Source organism: Carex rostrata, chromosome 18, assembly GCF_964058835.1.
Source record: "Carex rostrata chromosome 18, lpCarRost1.2, whole genome shotgun sequence".
In the NCBI taxonomy this organism is placed as follows: Eukaryota; Viridiplantae; Streptophyta; class Magnoliopsida; order Poales; family Cyperaceae; genus Carex; species Carex rostrata.
In genome coordinates, this window is record NC_135935.1 from 4,296,371 (window position 1) to 4,312,097 (window position 15,727).

At 32.2% G+C, this 15,727-nt stretch overlaps 1 protein-coding gene across 1 annotated transcript; it reads right to left on the bottom strand.

Annotated features, from left to right (window-relative positions):
* Positions 1 to 2,360: 2,360 nt before the first annotated feature.
* LOC144569611 (K+-H+ exchange-like protein) lies at positions 2,361 to 5,912 on the bottom strand. Its single transcript, XM_078320058.1, has 8 exons — positions 5,551 to 5,912; positions 4,838 to 4,902; positions 4,528 to 4,626; positions 4,367 to 4,414; positions 4,186 to 4,255; positions 3,999 to 4,070; positions 3,456 to 3,590; positions 2,361 to 2,737 (listed from the first exon to the last, which is right to left on the bottom strand). Exons 1-8 carry the CDS (start codon positions 5,743 to 5,745, stop codon positions 2,594 to 2,596), a joined length of 828 nt encoding a protein of 275 aa, XP_078176184.1. The 5' UTR covers positions 5,746 to 5,912; the 3' UTR covers positions 2,361 to 2,593.
* Positions 5,913 to 15,727: the final 9,815 nt, after the last annotated feature.

Below are 15,727 nucleotides of genomic sequence, written 5' to 3' on the forward strand. Positions count from 1 at the left end.
CATAATACTGACCCCTACATCACCCCGAATAGGCACCGGACACGTCGGTCACGCAAAAGTTGAGATATCTCAGAGGATTTGCACTCCCCTAAATGGGACGTGATCTGCTACAGTGTTGGAAGGATGTTGCAATCAGCATTGTGACCCATGAGCAATCAAAATTTTGACCCACTATGTAGATCGTAATTCTGTTTGTGCCACATGAAATTCAGTTACGATGCATTGATTTGCTTGCTTGTTTCGTTGTTGACCCCTCTTTAATGGGGAATAGTATCTCTGCGGAATTTTTTTATGCGGAGCTTTTAATCTGGCCCGTTCATTTTGAATCGGACGGAACAGATCAGATCTTATCTGAATTGAAAAAAAAATCAAAATTTGCGGAGCTTTTAATCGGATCCACCCGATCTAAAACGAACGGACCAGATTAAAAACTCCGCACAGAAAAACTCCGCAGAGGATACACTTCCCTTTAATGGAGCCAACCAAGTACTGGACTAAAAAGTTAAACTGTAAAAAGGCAAAGCATATCAGAATATCAGATGAAGTTTTTTGCTTCAAAGCGACGGAAGTGTGGGAATGGCTGAATGCTAAGATGTCCAGCTTTTTTTATGTTTTGAGAAAAATGATCACTATTACGGAGTTTTTTTTTTTTTAAAAGAAAAGACCGTGTTTTATTGTTTTGATTTCCCTGCTCTTGACCAATATATATATTTATTAATAATTTAGGGTTTCAAAACGTATTAAAACATTAAACAAAAATACTTTAAAAGTGTTTCAAGGTGGAGAAAAATATGGGGTTATATTTACATGAAATTTTTTTTTTCCTTTTTTTCATACTATTTCATTTACTTTCTAGTACCAAATGTTATCACTTTATAGTGACTTTACTTTTAATTATAATTATATATTATTGACGGACCTTGTTTTGCTTCTCATTGCTTCTCAATGCGGATTTGATGTTGTCGTAAAAGGAGCTCTTTTTCAAAAAAGAAAACCTCTACTTGCACTTTAAAATTTTCTGTCAAACATTTATTTGGTTCTAATCACGTCAACAACGCAGCTGAAGCCTGGTCTGCGAGACAATCGCTGCTTACAGCTTGTTCATCTAAATTTTAATAGAGAAGCGTTCAAATGTCTTCATTTTTTGTGTCTTTATCATGCCTTCATTTTTAAAAATTTTAATAATTCAAAATTTAAAACTTAAAAGTCAAAATAAAACCATTGAATATGAATTACATCATTTTATCTATACACGTGTAAAAAATTATAACATTTTAATTTTATTTTGATTGCCATCAAGATCTTGTAAAACGTACTAATTTGAATGATTTTTAGATGTTGATTTTTGAACTCATTAATTCACGTAAAAACAAAATTGAAATGTGATAATTTTTTAAGAGCACATAAAGCAAATCACATAAAGAAAATTAAAATGAGCGCACTTCGTAGGACCAGGAAAAATAAGGGTGTTTACCAGAGTGACTCTACAAGTCTACATTGCTTTTTTTTTTTTCTATATTATCCTCTCTTTTTCTGACTGTATTTCATGAAGTCCCGTGAAAACAAGTGACAGAAGCTCATTCCGCTTCATGACCAAATGAATTCTGTTATAAATGGGAGAATAAAGGATTACTAGTAATCCACAAAAACAAAATAGGTGCTGAAGAGGGGTTTTATGAATGGAATTTTATACAAAAAAAATGTATAAATTACCACTTCACCACAATAACTGAAATCTTAACTATGCAGTACGAATTGTTTGTGCTAGTACAGCCATGCCAGTCCAGGTACATGCATTTCTTTATTAATCGCTTTCCGTAGGTGACAAGTCCTTCCCCGGTTCCCCCTCTAGGAAAACAACAATTTCCTATTGACTGTATTCACTGTTTATCACCAGTGTGGGACAGAATGTACAACCTATGACATACGCATTTCAATCTAGCGTTAATTAAATGTAGTACAAAAAATATTCATAAATAGTATTTACTATTCAGCAGTACTAATAATAAGTGAGGCATCTATATCCTTTGAAAGAATGAAGATATTTTTTTAAATAGAACTCTCTTTAATCATTTTAACGGAACAAGCACCTTATGTGAGATTTTATAAAAATAGCCTCCACCGATCCTAGGATCGGTGTAGCAAGAAAACAATTTTCTCCACCGATCTTAGGGATCGGGTAGAGCCATTTTTGCACCTGATTCTAGGGATAAATGTGAAGTTTATTATAAAAATGGCTCCATCGATCCCTAGAATCAGTGGAGGCTATTTTTATAACAATCCCGCGCACCGTTCTTGTTCCGTTAAAAGGGTTAAAACTTAAAACGAGTTCTATTTAAAAAAAAAAAATCAAGAATGAATTCAAAAAAGCATTTTATTATTTTTCTTCCATTTTTGTTGTATTCAGGTTGTCACCTTTTCAGTAATTCCCAACCTCTCTAACCAAAACCTATATCTGACAACCCAAGATAAAAGAGAACATAAATATTGAAAGTTCACAGAGAATAGTTTAATAAAGGACCGGGACATGCAATAGAAAACTCAGTGGCACCTATATATCTCTGATGGAAAGAAGCTAAAGATTCACTCATACTTATTGGTACTCTCTGTACTTCACAATTTCCTTCTTTTCTAGGTCAAAAACTTTGCAGATTTCAGATATAGTACCACAATCCAAACCTTTCTCCAAGTCTTTTGAGTCGATAATTCTCTCCAGTTCTAGTGATGGTTGCAAAGCCTAAATAAACAGAAATGTTAGGTTATTATTTTCATTGTGTTACATACTCCATTCTTTGCAAGTTTCTTTTGGTCCAGTATACATATGAAATATCACTGCAGTTACAATTAGGGGTCCAAACGGATCGGATAGTGGTAAAACCATATCCGTGTCCGCTTTTAGTTTTCGGATACGGATCGGATATTTGACGGATACGGATCAGATATCGGATATCCGTAAATATATACATAAATATTTTCATAATATATATTAAATTATATGGTTTATATCTACTATTCGGATATGGATAATTAAAATTCAAAACCATATCCGTATCCGTATCCGCACAGATATTCAGATATCGGACATCCGTATCTAATTTTTGGATATTATCCGATCCGTTTGCACCCCTAGTTACAATACAACTTTGGACTTTCCAGTAAAGTAATGTACCAAAAATTTACACCAGTAATAATAGAGTTCATATGCTGTGTCACCAATTATTATCATTTGTCAGTTCAAAAGGCGTAGCACAAAAGAAGCACCAGAGTGGAAACCACTAATATGCAATAATGAAATGTTGCAAAAGGAAAAAATAAATTCTATCTAAAGAAAAATCTGAAGTAGTGGTGCTGAAAAGTTGTAGGCAATAAGCAAGCCCAACTTTTACAAGATAGACCATGCAATAAGTTGTAGGCAATTACACTTGCAGTAACACCATTTCAGAATAACAACTTACCCATGGGGAATTGCACGCAGCACTAGAAGAAGAATCAGGTAAGATTTGTTCCAAGTCGTCTTCCTTCTCTTTGCATTTTAGCATGTGGCATGCACTAGAGCTATCTGAAACTAGTAAGCGCAGCCTCTCGCTTCCCTGAAAAAACAGAGGAACTAATATGTAAAAGCTGTATATCAAACACATAGTACAATAGAAAAACACACAAACACATTACAAACACAGGACCATGTGTTTTTAATGTGTTTGTATATTGTACATTGTGTAAGATACAGGCACTGACATAGGCGTGTATAGTGACTAGCATACAGGCACTAACATAGGTTCACATGTCATGTGCCACGCCACTAAAACACACATGCTGACACACAGATATGAAGCATGCATGTTTGTGTATTGTATGTTATGCAAGATATACCCTGTACACAGAAGCATGCATGTGCAGGCACACACACACAAATAGCACAGTCATATACATGATTTCTGGAAAGTCACAAACAATGGGCCAAAAGAAAAACAACAACGAAACAGCTAAGAAGAAAGTACCTGGAGAGCTCTCCAGTTCGAATAAGTGCGAAACAAGACCCAAAAGAATGGCACATTTGGCAAAGGCAATACCTACACCATTGAGAAAAAAATAAAATAAGAAACAATGACATTATTTCAACAATGAGAAAAAAATATTAATTAGAAAAGCCAAGGAAATTATATACAATGTTAAAAAGGAGCATACTGTAAAAACACTGGTAATTGGAAGCAGGCAAACTGAACCATATAATTTGTTTCTATGAATTGCAGCTCCCCTACAAATCAATGAAAAAAAATTTCATTACCGGACTTCATAAAAATTCAGATTTAATCCATTCATCCACATGATTAAAGAAAATGATTTTAATAGCCTAAAATTTAATGACCTCATAGCTATATGACGCAGTCTTCTTCGCACAAGTCGAGGATTGAAACTGCATTTATTTAATATAACAATTGTAAAATCAATTATTCATGAAATGAATAGTATTCAAACAAACAAAAAGAAAATAGTTGAAAGGGGAACATAAGAAATCTTCATTCTAACCTCATTGGATAAGTAATATCCAAAGCAGTGACATCCTTAGAAACAGACTTCAAGAAAATTTCAGAAGGTCTGACTCGTGACAATAGCCATAACCCTAAGCTGCAACAGAATTTAAATACTCTCAAAAGCTAGGAAATTTATCATTTATCACTATAAGAGAGTCAATGCATTATGCATATCACCCCCAATAAACGTAAAAAAAGGTACATATGACATAAAAACTTCTGTTACTATTTTTTAGGGCAACATGACACTATGATGTTTGCAGGACACAGAAAAAATGCCCCAAAAGGGATAATAGGAAAGCAACCTATGAATTTTATTCTTAATTGTCCCCTCAGAAGCATTTTCAAATCCACTCCAGGCTCGGTTCATCTGCAAAGCCATGAGGTAAGTAAAAATTAATAAACAAGAAAACTAAATCAAGGTCAATATGAAGCCCTTATAATACTTGGGTTCAGTACATTTTGGTTTTATCTTATGATGAGCATCAAAACTTTAGTCTAATGGTACAAAGAGTTTTTGATATGTATAGCCAGCTTGTTGCCAATGTTGTAATGAGTACTGAGGCTGAACAATTTGTAAAAGAAGATGGAAGATGCAATACTTTGAAGTGCTCGTATATTTACAATATTTAAGAGGGCATAATAATGAACTGCAATGGATATTTTAGTATGCATGGATTTAAGAAGCTAATATATTTTTTTTTCTGAAAATAAGGAGATTTGTCCACCTGTTTCTTTTACTGAAACAAATCTGTACAGCTAAATATAATTTCATCTAAGCTTTAGTTAGGCTATTGGTGCTAGCCAAATGACAATCCAGCAAGAAATACTAAAATCTTTTTCAAATTCAAGTTGGCCACTAATACATAGGGAGTTGAGGATATTCTGAGATTTGGCAGGGGTTTATCACAAGGGAGTACTATATGCATTTCAAGGTTACTTCCAGAATCAATGACAACCAAACTCAAAAGAGATTAATATTACAAGTTATCAATAGCTAAGGCAATTCATCGAACACCTTATCCGCAAAAAAGTCCACGAGCGCCTCGGCATTCTCCTGAGGCTTTCTTCCGCGTGCCGTTATCTGAACCCACAGATCCTTGATCGAAGGCGAAGAATGCTCTGACGTGGCACCGACGCTGGCGGGGTCACGTGACCGGCTGAAGCACCAATTGCGACCTTTGATCGGGAATACCACCACTCTCGCTTTCATTTTTCTGCTTTCTTCCTCTTTTGTTTCGCAATTACTGATACCTAGTCGAGTATGGGAATGTAAAGGGAGCCAAGGTGTGAGTCGTTTGTGGAGGTGTGAAACAGCGCCGCCGTAGAGATGCGGCGGTTGTGGAAAGAAAGGATCTTTGATGGAAATGGAATTATGACTTGAAAATTAAAGAGAGCGGAGTGGGGTCGTAGAGTTATATCTATTATTTTAGTCACGTTATTACATTAAGTAAATTAATCTAATCACATTATATTGTGTTACGTGACAACGTGATGTAATTAATATTTTCAATATTATTTCTTAAATATAATTTATTTCACAATAGTATTTTATTTTTTAGAGTATTTTTATCTCCGATATTATTAAAGTTTCTAATTTGAGATGATAGTTTTTATTTCGATTTCAAGGATGTGAAAAAAAATTTATTAAAAACTAAACATGAAAGTTTTTTTATTAAGAAACTGTTTATAAACTCCACACTGGTCAAATAATTGGCTCAAATTATTTTCCATTTTTAAATTTATTGTTGATTTGGCTTAATAAAAACTCTAAAATTAATTTCAAAAATATGAAAGATTAGAAACCCTAGTTGTTGGGATGAAGATGCTCTTAGTATATTTTATTATTATTTTCAATGAACTAATTTAAAACTTGAAAATAATAATTAAATGATTGATAATCACGTTACGTGTGGTCATGAATTATCATTTGTGTGACATAATTATCCTTCGTCATTCTAGTCACATCTCATCATGTTACACCACATTATGCTAATCATACATGTCACGTCACGTTATTTCTTCACCACATCAGGCTATCCCGCTATACATCATCTCTAATAAATATTTGAACTATCAAATTTCAAAATTCAAGAGATCACTAGACAATATTTTTTTTTAGTAAAATTGAAGGTCAAGTTATCAAACTATTTAATACCCTTGTTATTAAACAAAGAATTTCCACCATTCGAATTTCAAACTCATGACATCTTACATAAATACCATGTACTTTTGATCACTAGACAGTAATTATTTTTGACAATATTAAACATAGTAGGAACTAATGTAAAAGACCAAAATATCCCAAACATTCATGTTGGAATCTATGGATAACTAATTAACCCATAGTCATAAGTATCAATTTGTAAATTAAAACTAGTTTAATTCGATGCACTAGTTCATCTATTTGATACTTAGAATTATGCATGCGTTTCACTATAACTGTTATAACTGTTGCTCTGTGTAATTTTTTATTCATTTGCAAATTGATATTAAATTTAAATGAACTTAATTATAAATTATTTGAAACAGGTAAATTCCCCAATTTTTTTTTTTTTTTTGAAGATTTTAATGAGAGGAGCAAGATATGACTCAAAGAAATGAAATAAAGGATAACGATGATAATTGATAAGTAATATAGATGCAAGGAAAGAGGTCGGAAAATTTTATTATTATGTTTTTTTTTAGAAATACAATATAAGATCATGTTTGATTGTGAAATAAAGTTAATGATGATTAAATCATTTACTTCATCTTACTCTACATATTTTACATCTCATTTGGTAGTTTAGCTCATGACTTAAATTAATTTACTAGAAAAATAAGGTGTTGGAAAATAAGTCTCTGCCTATGACAGTGGACCTTACAAGTGGAGTAAGCATGAAGTAAATTAATCTATCTATAGAACTAGAGTAACTTAATCTGAATTAATTCACCTCTTACTCTGTTTTACTCCTCTTCCTTTACTCTTTATTTGACTACTTACATGTGAATTAAGAAATTTCTCCCACCTCTTACTCCACAAACAAACATTACCTAAAAAGAGCACCGACCAATTCTACTCTAACTGTACAAATTTCTAGTGACTATCGTCGTGTCGTATTTGAGTTGGAGAAAGTTGTTTCTACAACTAGTAAAAATAGAGAGATGGCAAAATGGATAAATCTCCTCCGACCAAAAAAGAATACACGTGTACAACGAACTAATTATTATTTTACGGGGTAAAAAGCATAATTTACTTCTTTTTACTTTTTTTTTGAAGGTATATGTCAGAAAGATCCGCAAATGAACCATTTGAGTGCTTGACATGTTAGAGCGTGTCAACAACTTTCAATATATATTAAAATATCGCTAGTGATCGTGGACAACTTGTTGTATGAAAGCAATTATCTTATTTGCTTATCTGCTATAATTTTGAACTTGGATAGCAATGACCTGGTCGTTCAATTTCCAAAATTGAAAACAATGAATGATCATGTGATCCGAATTCAAAATAATAGCGAAAACGTTGGAACTTGGAAACAAATACTAATCTATTGTTAATTGGATTCGTATCCTCACAGTAGGTACTGTAGAGAATTGCCCTCACTTTACAGTTTGAGATTCGGGCTAGCGCAGGGAGCAATATTATTAGGCTTTGAGATTTGTGTCAAGTTAAAAAGAACGGTCCAGATTTAGTAATTGTAAAGATTCTCTGATATTACCAGGTAACAGAGAGGATGTGAATTCATGTTAATTTAGTGTCCATGAACTTATTCCTCATTCTCTAAACAATGATGGTGACTGATCTATCATATCTTATGAATACGAGTTTAGGTTCAGTGCAGTACTTTACCACGTAAAATGAGATATGCATTGTTTTTTTTTACCTGGCACGAATCACGAAGCAGACTCGTAGACACTAAAATTATTAATTTACACAGTAGTAGGGTATCCAGAAAATAATCACCCTTGCGAATACACGGTCTTACCAACTGTCAGCAGATGAATGATTATTTTAGAAAACAATGGAAGTATAATTTTGTTTGAATTAGGGGAAGTCTTAATTATTTATCATCCATCATTGCATGATAGGATTTTGGACTTTTTTAAAAATTGATTATGTGATTGGGATACCAGGAGTCCGCATGATCTTCTGCATTAACTCAAAAAAATATCTTTTGAGTTTAATGGATCTTGCAATCTAATCAGGATCGGAGCTAATCGGCCGGCGTCTATGACGCAAGAGACCCTTTAATATTAGTGTTGATTTCAATCGGACGGTTCAGATCTATTAATGCACGTTCTGTTAATGCAGAGGATACGAATTCATGTACCAGGTGGGTATATGAACTTTCTGATTGCTATGTGGCTTCATTTCCTCATTGGTACTGTGGTACGGTTCAAATTGACTAAAAAATATTGATTTCGGTTAATAATCGGTTTCTAATCTATTATGTTTTAATTGAGATTATTTGAGGTACTGAGATAACATGTTAATTATATGATTGATTGATTTCTAATATATATACACACACACACATGTCATTTCATATCTTATTGCGTTTTTATATTCTTTTCTCATGACAGACATATCTACAAAGATAAAGTCGTAACTTTGTCATCAAATTTGATTATTTGAATATTTACCTTGATGATTGGAATGGATTTAATGTGATTAATTTAAATCGAACAAAACAAATTCACATGTTACTAAATTATTATATTACTTTACGACAATGAAAACAGAGTTAAAAGTCATCTCCTAACCATTTTATAATAAATTAGGATATGATAAGTTCCTCAAATTGACCTTTTAAAAAACTTCATTATAAAATAATAATAAAGTGAAACAATAAATTGAGATCTCACCTTTAACGAGGATGTGTTGAGATTATTTGGAGCGTAAATTTATTAATCTTCCCACGAGATCCACAACTTGCAGGCTGACACATTTGCAAAATAGTACCATTGCAGTGTGATAGACAATCAATGGAGGTATCCATTACTGAAGATACTGGACATGAGAATAAGGCCGACTCAACAGTCAACAGTTGTTGGTAAAACACAATCAATGGAGGCGTCCATTAGTGAGGACACTGGACATGAAACTAGCGCCCCTCTGGGCTGAAGGAAAAGGAACTCTTTTCATATGCTTACATGCGGTTACATGCGAACGGCAGAATGTCATACACTTGCTTTTTTACTGTTCATAAACGTAACGGTTTTGGAGAACAATGAGTGCTTTGTTTGGCTTTCGATTAATGTGAACAGAGGATTCCATGTAACAGATATGGGACAACTGGGGTAAGCTATCTCAAAGACAAGCTAAGGCTTTGAAGTTGCGCCTTCAACTTTGAACTTGCGTACTAATTTGAAGAAAAAAAGCATGCTTGGGCCTATCAACATAACAGCACCAAAGCCTATCTTTGAACTTCAATTGTATTTCGTGAAAGTTATTAGATTTTATTATCCCAATTAGATCACTTCAGCATCTTTTTTAACAAAAGCTACATGATAATGATGTCACCTGTACATCATTGCAACATAAACACTGTTGCCTAGGTCAGCAGAAAATTTGTTTACTTCGTATAAATATTGCATAAATTTTTATTTCGTATAATAAATAATACAGTAACTATTTATAACAACTGTTTAATTCATCAATGATTTTGCAACCAGAGATAATTTTAGTGACCTCTGGAAAAAAATTATCTAAAGATGATCGAAAATTCCAGTTTATTTAAAATCGGGTCATATTTAATTCGGTGCCTATTCATACTGCTCTGGACAGTATTATTATTGCTTTGAGATTTGTGCAAAAAGAATTTTAGCGGTTCATGTTCTGATTGGGCATGGGCATTCCCTGTATACTGTAATCATGTAACATGTAGTGAATTTATCATTTTATTTTTTTGATTAAGAAAATATTTTAATTTCATTTATAGAGTAGAACTAGGGTGTTCTTAAGCTCACCAAGGTGTTTGATGAGCTTAACTCCAAAACCTATTAGATTGGCTTTAAATAATAAATTCATACCATTGAAACCAATTTACTTCATGAGTAATGAATTTACATGTACAGTTCTAAAAATTTTGAATTAATTTTGTATAAAGTCAAGTGGTTAAAAAATGAATGCACTAAAATTAATTTATAAATCATCTAATTTTGACCGCTTGACTTTATACTAAAAGAATTCGAAAACTTAAAATCTTTGTGTGTAAATTCATCATTTGTGAAGTAAATGGATTTCAACGGTTTAAATTTATCGTTTGAAACAGATATAATATATTTTGGAGTTAAGCTCACCAAACACCTTGGTGAGCTTAAGAACACCCTAGTTTTACTCTCATTTATATAACACGAGTAGAACTAGGGTGTTCTTAAGTTCACCAAGCCCCTTGGTGAACTCAAGTCTAAAACCCGTTAACTCAGTTTTAAATGACGAATCCGAACTGTTGAAGCCTGCCTACCTTACGAGTAATGCGTCTACATGTGAAAATTTTAAACATTCAAATTAATTTAGTACAAAGTCAAGCGGTTAAAAAATGTTCAAAAAATGAATGCATTAAAATTAATTTATTAAGTTTCTAATTTTGACCGATTTACTTTATACTAAATTAATTTGAATGTTTAAAATTTTTACATTTAGATGCATCACTCGTAAGATAGGCGGGTTTCAACAATTTAGATTAGTTATTTGAAACTGATTTGACAGATTTTAAACTTGAGTTCACAAAGAGACTTGGTGAACTTAAGAACACCCTAGTTCTACTCATATAACACAGCCTGTCGGCACTAACAATCTCCAATCAAATATGTACAACGTAAAATAAAATCATTTTGTACATGACAATCTATAGAGCATATGTTACAATTGTACACCGTCATTCCAAACCTCGAGCGAATATTTTCCTTTTCTGTAAAACATGTAACAATTCTTGTACTTCCATAAAACTTTATTCAAGGGTAAACTATTTTCTTTCTAAAGTTCTTAGCTAGTCATCTCATAACGAGAAAAAGGAACTTGAAAACTGAAAGCAATTCCAAATCAAACAAAATGTTTGTGTTGTGTGCAAGCAACGCAAGATAGAGAACCAGCTACAGCTTTATCGGCCACTTGTACCTCCCAAAACAGCACCGCTTTTTTGTTTCCAGTGTTTTCCTTCAGGGCTTAATCTTATCCGTTGATCGAGCTGTGGCTCGGGTAAAGGTGTTAACAGAGCAGCTTTAGGTTCATACAGTATATGTACTATAGAATCAAATAGCGTTGTTTATGATTCTTGCGCTGCATAAAGTCAAGACTGTTCTGCAAAATCTGGACCCACAACTTTGTTGTCTCGGTCTTATCCAAGTTAATTCATTTGGTTTAGTTATTTTGTTCTTCCGAATTAACTTTAAAATGCTAAAGTTGTATATTTTATAAGCCGGCCATGATGGACACAAAAAATTTATTAACCAAGAACAAATATTTTAAATAAAAGCTAAAGAAAATTATACAGAAAAAGAGTCAAAAAAATTATGCAATTGTCATTTGCAAAAAAAAAAAAAAAACAAGAAAACAAAAATAAAATGTCGATAAATGGATGATCGACGTTCCTGGATTATTCAATTGCTTCTTCTTTTTTCCAAGTGTTTCAGAGCATGACGAATAAAATATGCCCCAATGTCACTTTTAGCTTATTAAGCGAAGTATCATTTTAGTTTGCGGCTAATCATCATATAATGTTTCACTCGAAAATAATGTCATCATCACCATTCAAACTTGCATTTAAGGACATAAATAGAAATTTTATATAGAAATACTAAAGTTTAAAATGCATATGCATAATCGGAACTTGAAGTCATGTCTCCACAAAACAAATTAAAATTCTAACCACTAGATTACAATTACACGTATGATAATTTATGAATGGGGTTGAATTATATAAAATTTTTAAAAAATACAATTACATTTTAATATATATGTTTTAAAAAAAAATTAATCTTAAAATAGCTAAGTACTCAATACAATGGATAATGAAAAAAAATATGATATTTTATTACAAACTTACAATGGTACCCCTCCTATAAAAAACACAAAGTATCATGAGACTAATTTCATTTAATCTGACTTCCTGAATAAATAGTTTGTTGTGTGATAAAAGCTAGAAGAAAACTTTTAGTCGTTTTAGTATCTTGAATTTTCAAATTACCAAATTTGTAAAGACACCTCTATGGGAGAAAAAGATGTGATGATTGAGAAAGTTTCACTTGATTGCCACCTCCATTGAGTGTTTATTTGAACATTCGTCACGGAAAAATCAAATATAGCTATTGTTTGTCTTATTATAATAATCAAATTTTAAAACTCTTAAAAATAATCTATTTTAATAAGACAAAAAGTTTGAATTTTCTATTCTAACCCAATCAAACACCGAATAAGCTATTCCAAATAGCTTAATCCTAAAAATAGTCTATTTTCAACCCAACCAAACATACATTAGTTAAATTTGGTTGAAATCTTAAATAGCGTCTTGAATTTTATTATATTGATGTAATCCTTCCAAAAAATATGTTCATGATTTGAGGCGGAGTCAGACTTTCAGACAGTGAGAATCAAATGTAAATGGAGGTCAAGCATAAAAGTTTTTCATGCTATCAATAAAGATTAATTTTACATTACACATAGTATTTTATTCTAAACTATATACAAAATAAGTTATAAATAAAAATAAATAAATTGAGATCAATTGACTCCATTTCTTAAGAGTAACTCCACCCATGTTCATAACGTTTAATTAGACCTAGAATTAAAAAAAAACAATGGAAAAAGAATAATGTGATTACTCGAGTCATCTTGACATAAAGAATATTCTAAAAAGAATATCAATATTTCAAAACTTCTTTTTGGATAGTTCATTGACTCGACATATTTACTTTTTATAAGTCAACATATTTGCGCTTTACAAATTGATTTCTTGGATATATCCGGTTCCAAATTTTACTTTTTATAAGTCAAGATATATTGACCTCTAACTTATTCAATAATACAATTATGACGGAAAATTTTATAAAATATTTCCACTTCTACTATAAGATATAACGGTTTGGTTGGGTCATTTAACTAATGGCTTTTTTTTTTTTTTTTTTATCTTCGGAGTCTTTAAACAGGATTTGGGGTCAAAGTGCTAAACGTAGCCACGCAAAATCAAATCATCTGAGATGGTATACTACCACCGTAACACTTATTAATCATTTCAAGAATTCAAGAATTCAAGTCTAAACGGAAGAGTATCCTCTCCAACATGTGTAAAGGATTTCCTTTATTTTACGTAAACTCCATGTTTGGTTGTGACCTAAAGCTAAGGAGACTTAAATTGGTTATTCCAACTTAGGCCGGTTTAAATTATTGGACAGGGGCTGTCAAACCACAGGTTCAGGAAGCAATAGCAATATGGCTGCCACCAACAATGGATGTTCTACCTTTGGCCAGCTGGCACCCCGATGAAGAAGGGACTGACGAGCACCATCCATCTGATGAAGACCCAGGGCACCAGATCGTTCCATATGGAGATGTCTCCAGTTTTTGAGTTGTTTCGGCTGTCTGAAGCCAATTTTTGTGTTGTTGTTTTACCCCAGCTCCTTGTGTGGCTGAGATATGATTTTGATACTAGCTACATGTGGTTTGTTTTCACAGCTTATATGGACTTTCTTTCTCGGGTTTTTGCAGTTTCCTTTATTAGCTAACTCATTTTGAGTCCCGTGATGTAAGTTACTATTTTTGCTTCAATGAAGTGGGCATTAGCCTTATTATCAAAAAAATATATATATATTCATGTTTGGTTGAGGCCTAAAATTAAATCATAGCTTAAACTATTTCTTGTTTGGTTAGAGTTGGTGAAGGACTAAAGTTTTGAAAGCCTAAATTGGTTAATTATTTATAATAAGATACTTATTATATAATATTAATATATTAATAATAACTGTAATATATATTATATATGAGTGAGTCTATGGTACTATGCATATTACGGGTTGTTACCGTGCTACGGCTCTATATTCGAGTTTTCAAATCCTAACGGTCGATCCGAACCGTTCATCTTGTTCTCCATATTAATATGTGTTTGGAGACCAAATTTTACATTTTTTGAAAAAAATTTTACTATTTTTTTAGATATTTAGAAAATCACTTGATCTGAAAATTCTGGACCATCCAAAAACAGTGATTTTCAAAAAATGTAAAATTTGGTCTCCAAACACATATTAATATGGAGAACAAGATGAACGGTTCGGATCGACCGTTAGGATTTGAAAACTCGAATATAGAGCGGTAGCACGGTAACAAATCGTAATATGCATAGTACCATAGACTCACTCATTATATATTATTGTAAAATTTATTTAATAGATTAATAATATAAAATATTAATTATATATTAATAATAAATTACTAATTATATAATTATAAATTAATAATAATTATTAATAGAAAGATACTAATTATATAATTTTATTAAAATAATTATTTAATATATTAAAATATATATTAATAATAATTATTAATAATAAGATACTAATTATATAATATTAATATATTAATAACAACTATAATATATTGTAATATTATTTGGGTTAGTGCAAAGCCAGTATTATTTGAGTTTTGAGATTCGTGCAAAGTTAAAAGAACGGTCCAGATACACTAAGTCTAAACTATTCTCTTTAATTTACGGTGTTGGGGAGGATGTCAAAAAATAAAAAAAGAACTTTAGTTGATTCAGCTGAAACCCATCCTGGCCTGCCCAAATCGTAAGAGTCTAGATCCTAGGTCGTTCGGCAACAAATGATTAAGAGTGAAGAATTAAGAGATTAAGGAGCGCTAAGGAATCGATGTTCGGTTGTCTTAATCCGTGAGTTTTGCTAAGGAAGCTAAAGGAAGGGGTATGGGTGCCTTAAAATCCGGACAAAGGATTAAGATCCGGCCAAAAGGAAGCTAAAGGAGGTGTTCTTAATCCGCGCTAAAGAACCGGTGTTCGGTAGGATTAAGCGGCTAAGGAAGCTAAAGGAAGCGGATTAAGCCTTAAGGAGACTTAATCCTTTGTTGCCGAACGGCCTAGTGACTCATAATTTAAATTTGAATTTGAACTGTTCAATTAGAATTCGAGCTAATTCAATTCGAGATAGAATTCACAGGACCTCTTTAATATTCGTTTAGATCCTGATTGGATGGTTCACAT

Bases quoted from the DNA above. Each gene is read 5' to 3' on its own strand.
- LOC144569611 (XM_078320058.1), bottom strand. From the start codon at position 5,745: ATGAAAGCGAGAGTGGTGGTATTCCCGATCAAAGGTCGCAATTGGTGC. The intron at 4,903-5,550 runs GTGTTCGATGAA...ATGGCTTTGCAG, and splicing joins TGGACTTTTTTGCGGATAAG to ATGAACCGAGCCTGGAGTGG. The intron at 4,256-4,366 runs GTCATTAAATTT...ATTGATTTGTAG, and splicing joins CTGCGTCATATAGCTATGAG to GGGAGCTGCAATTCATAGAA.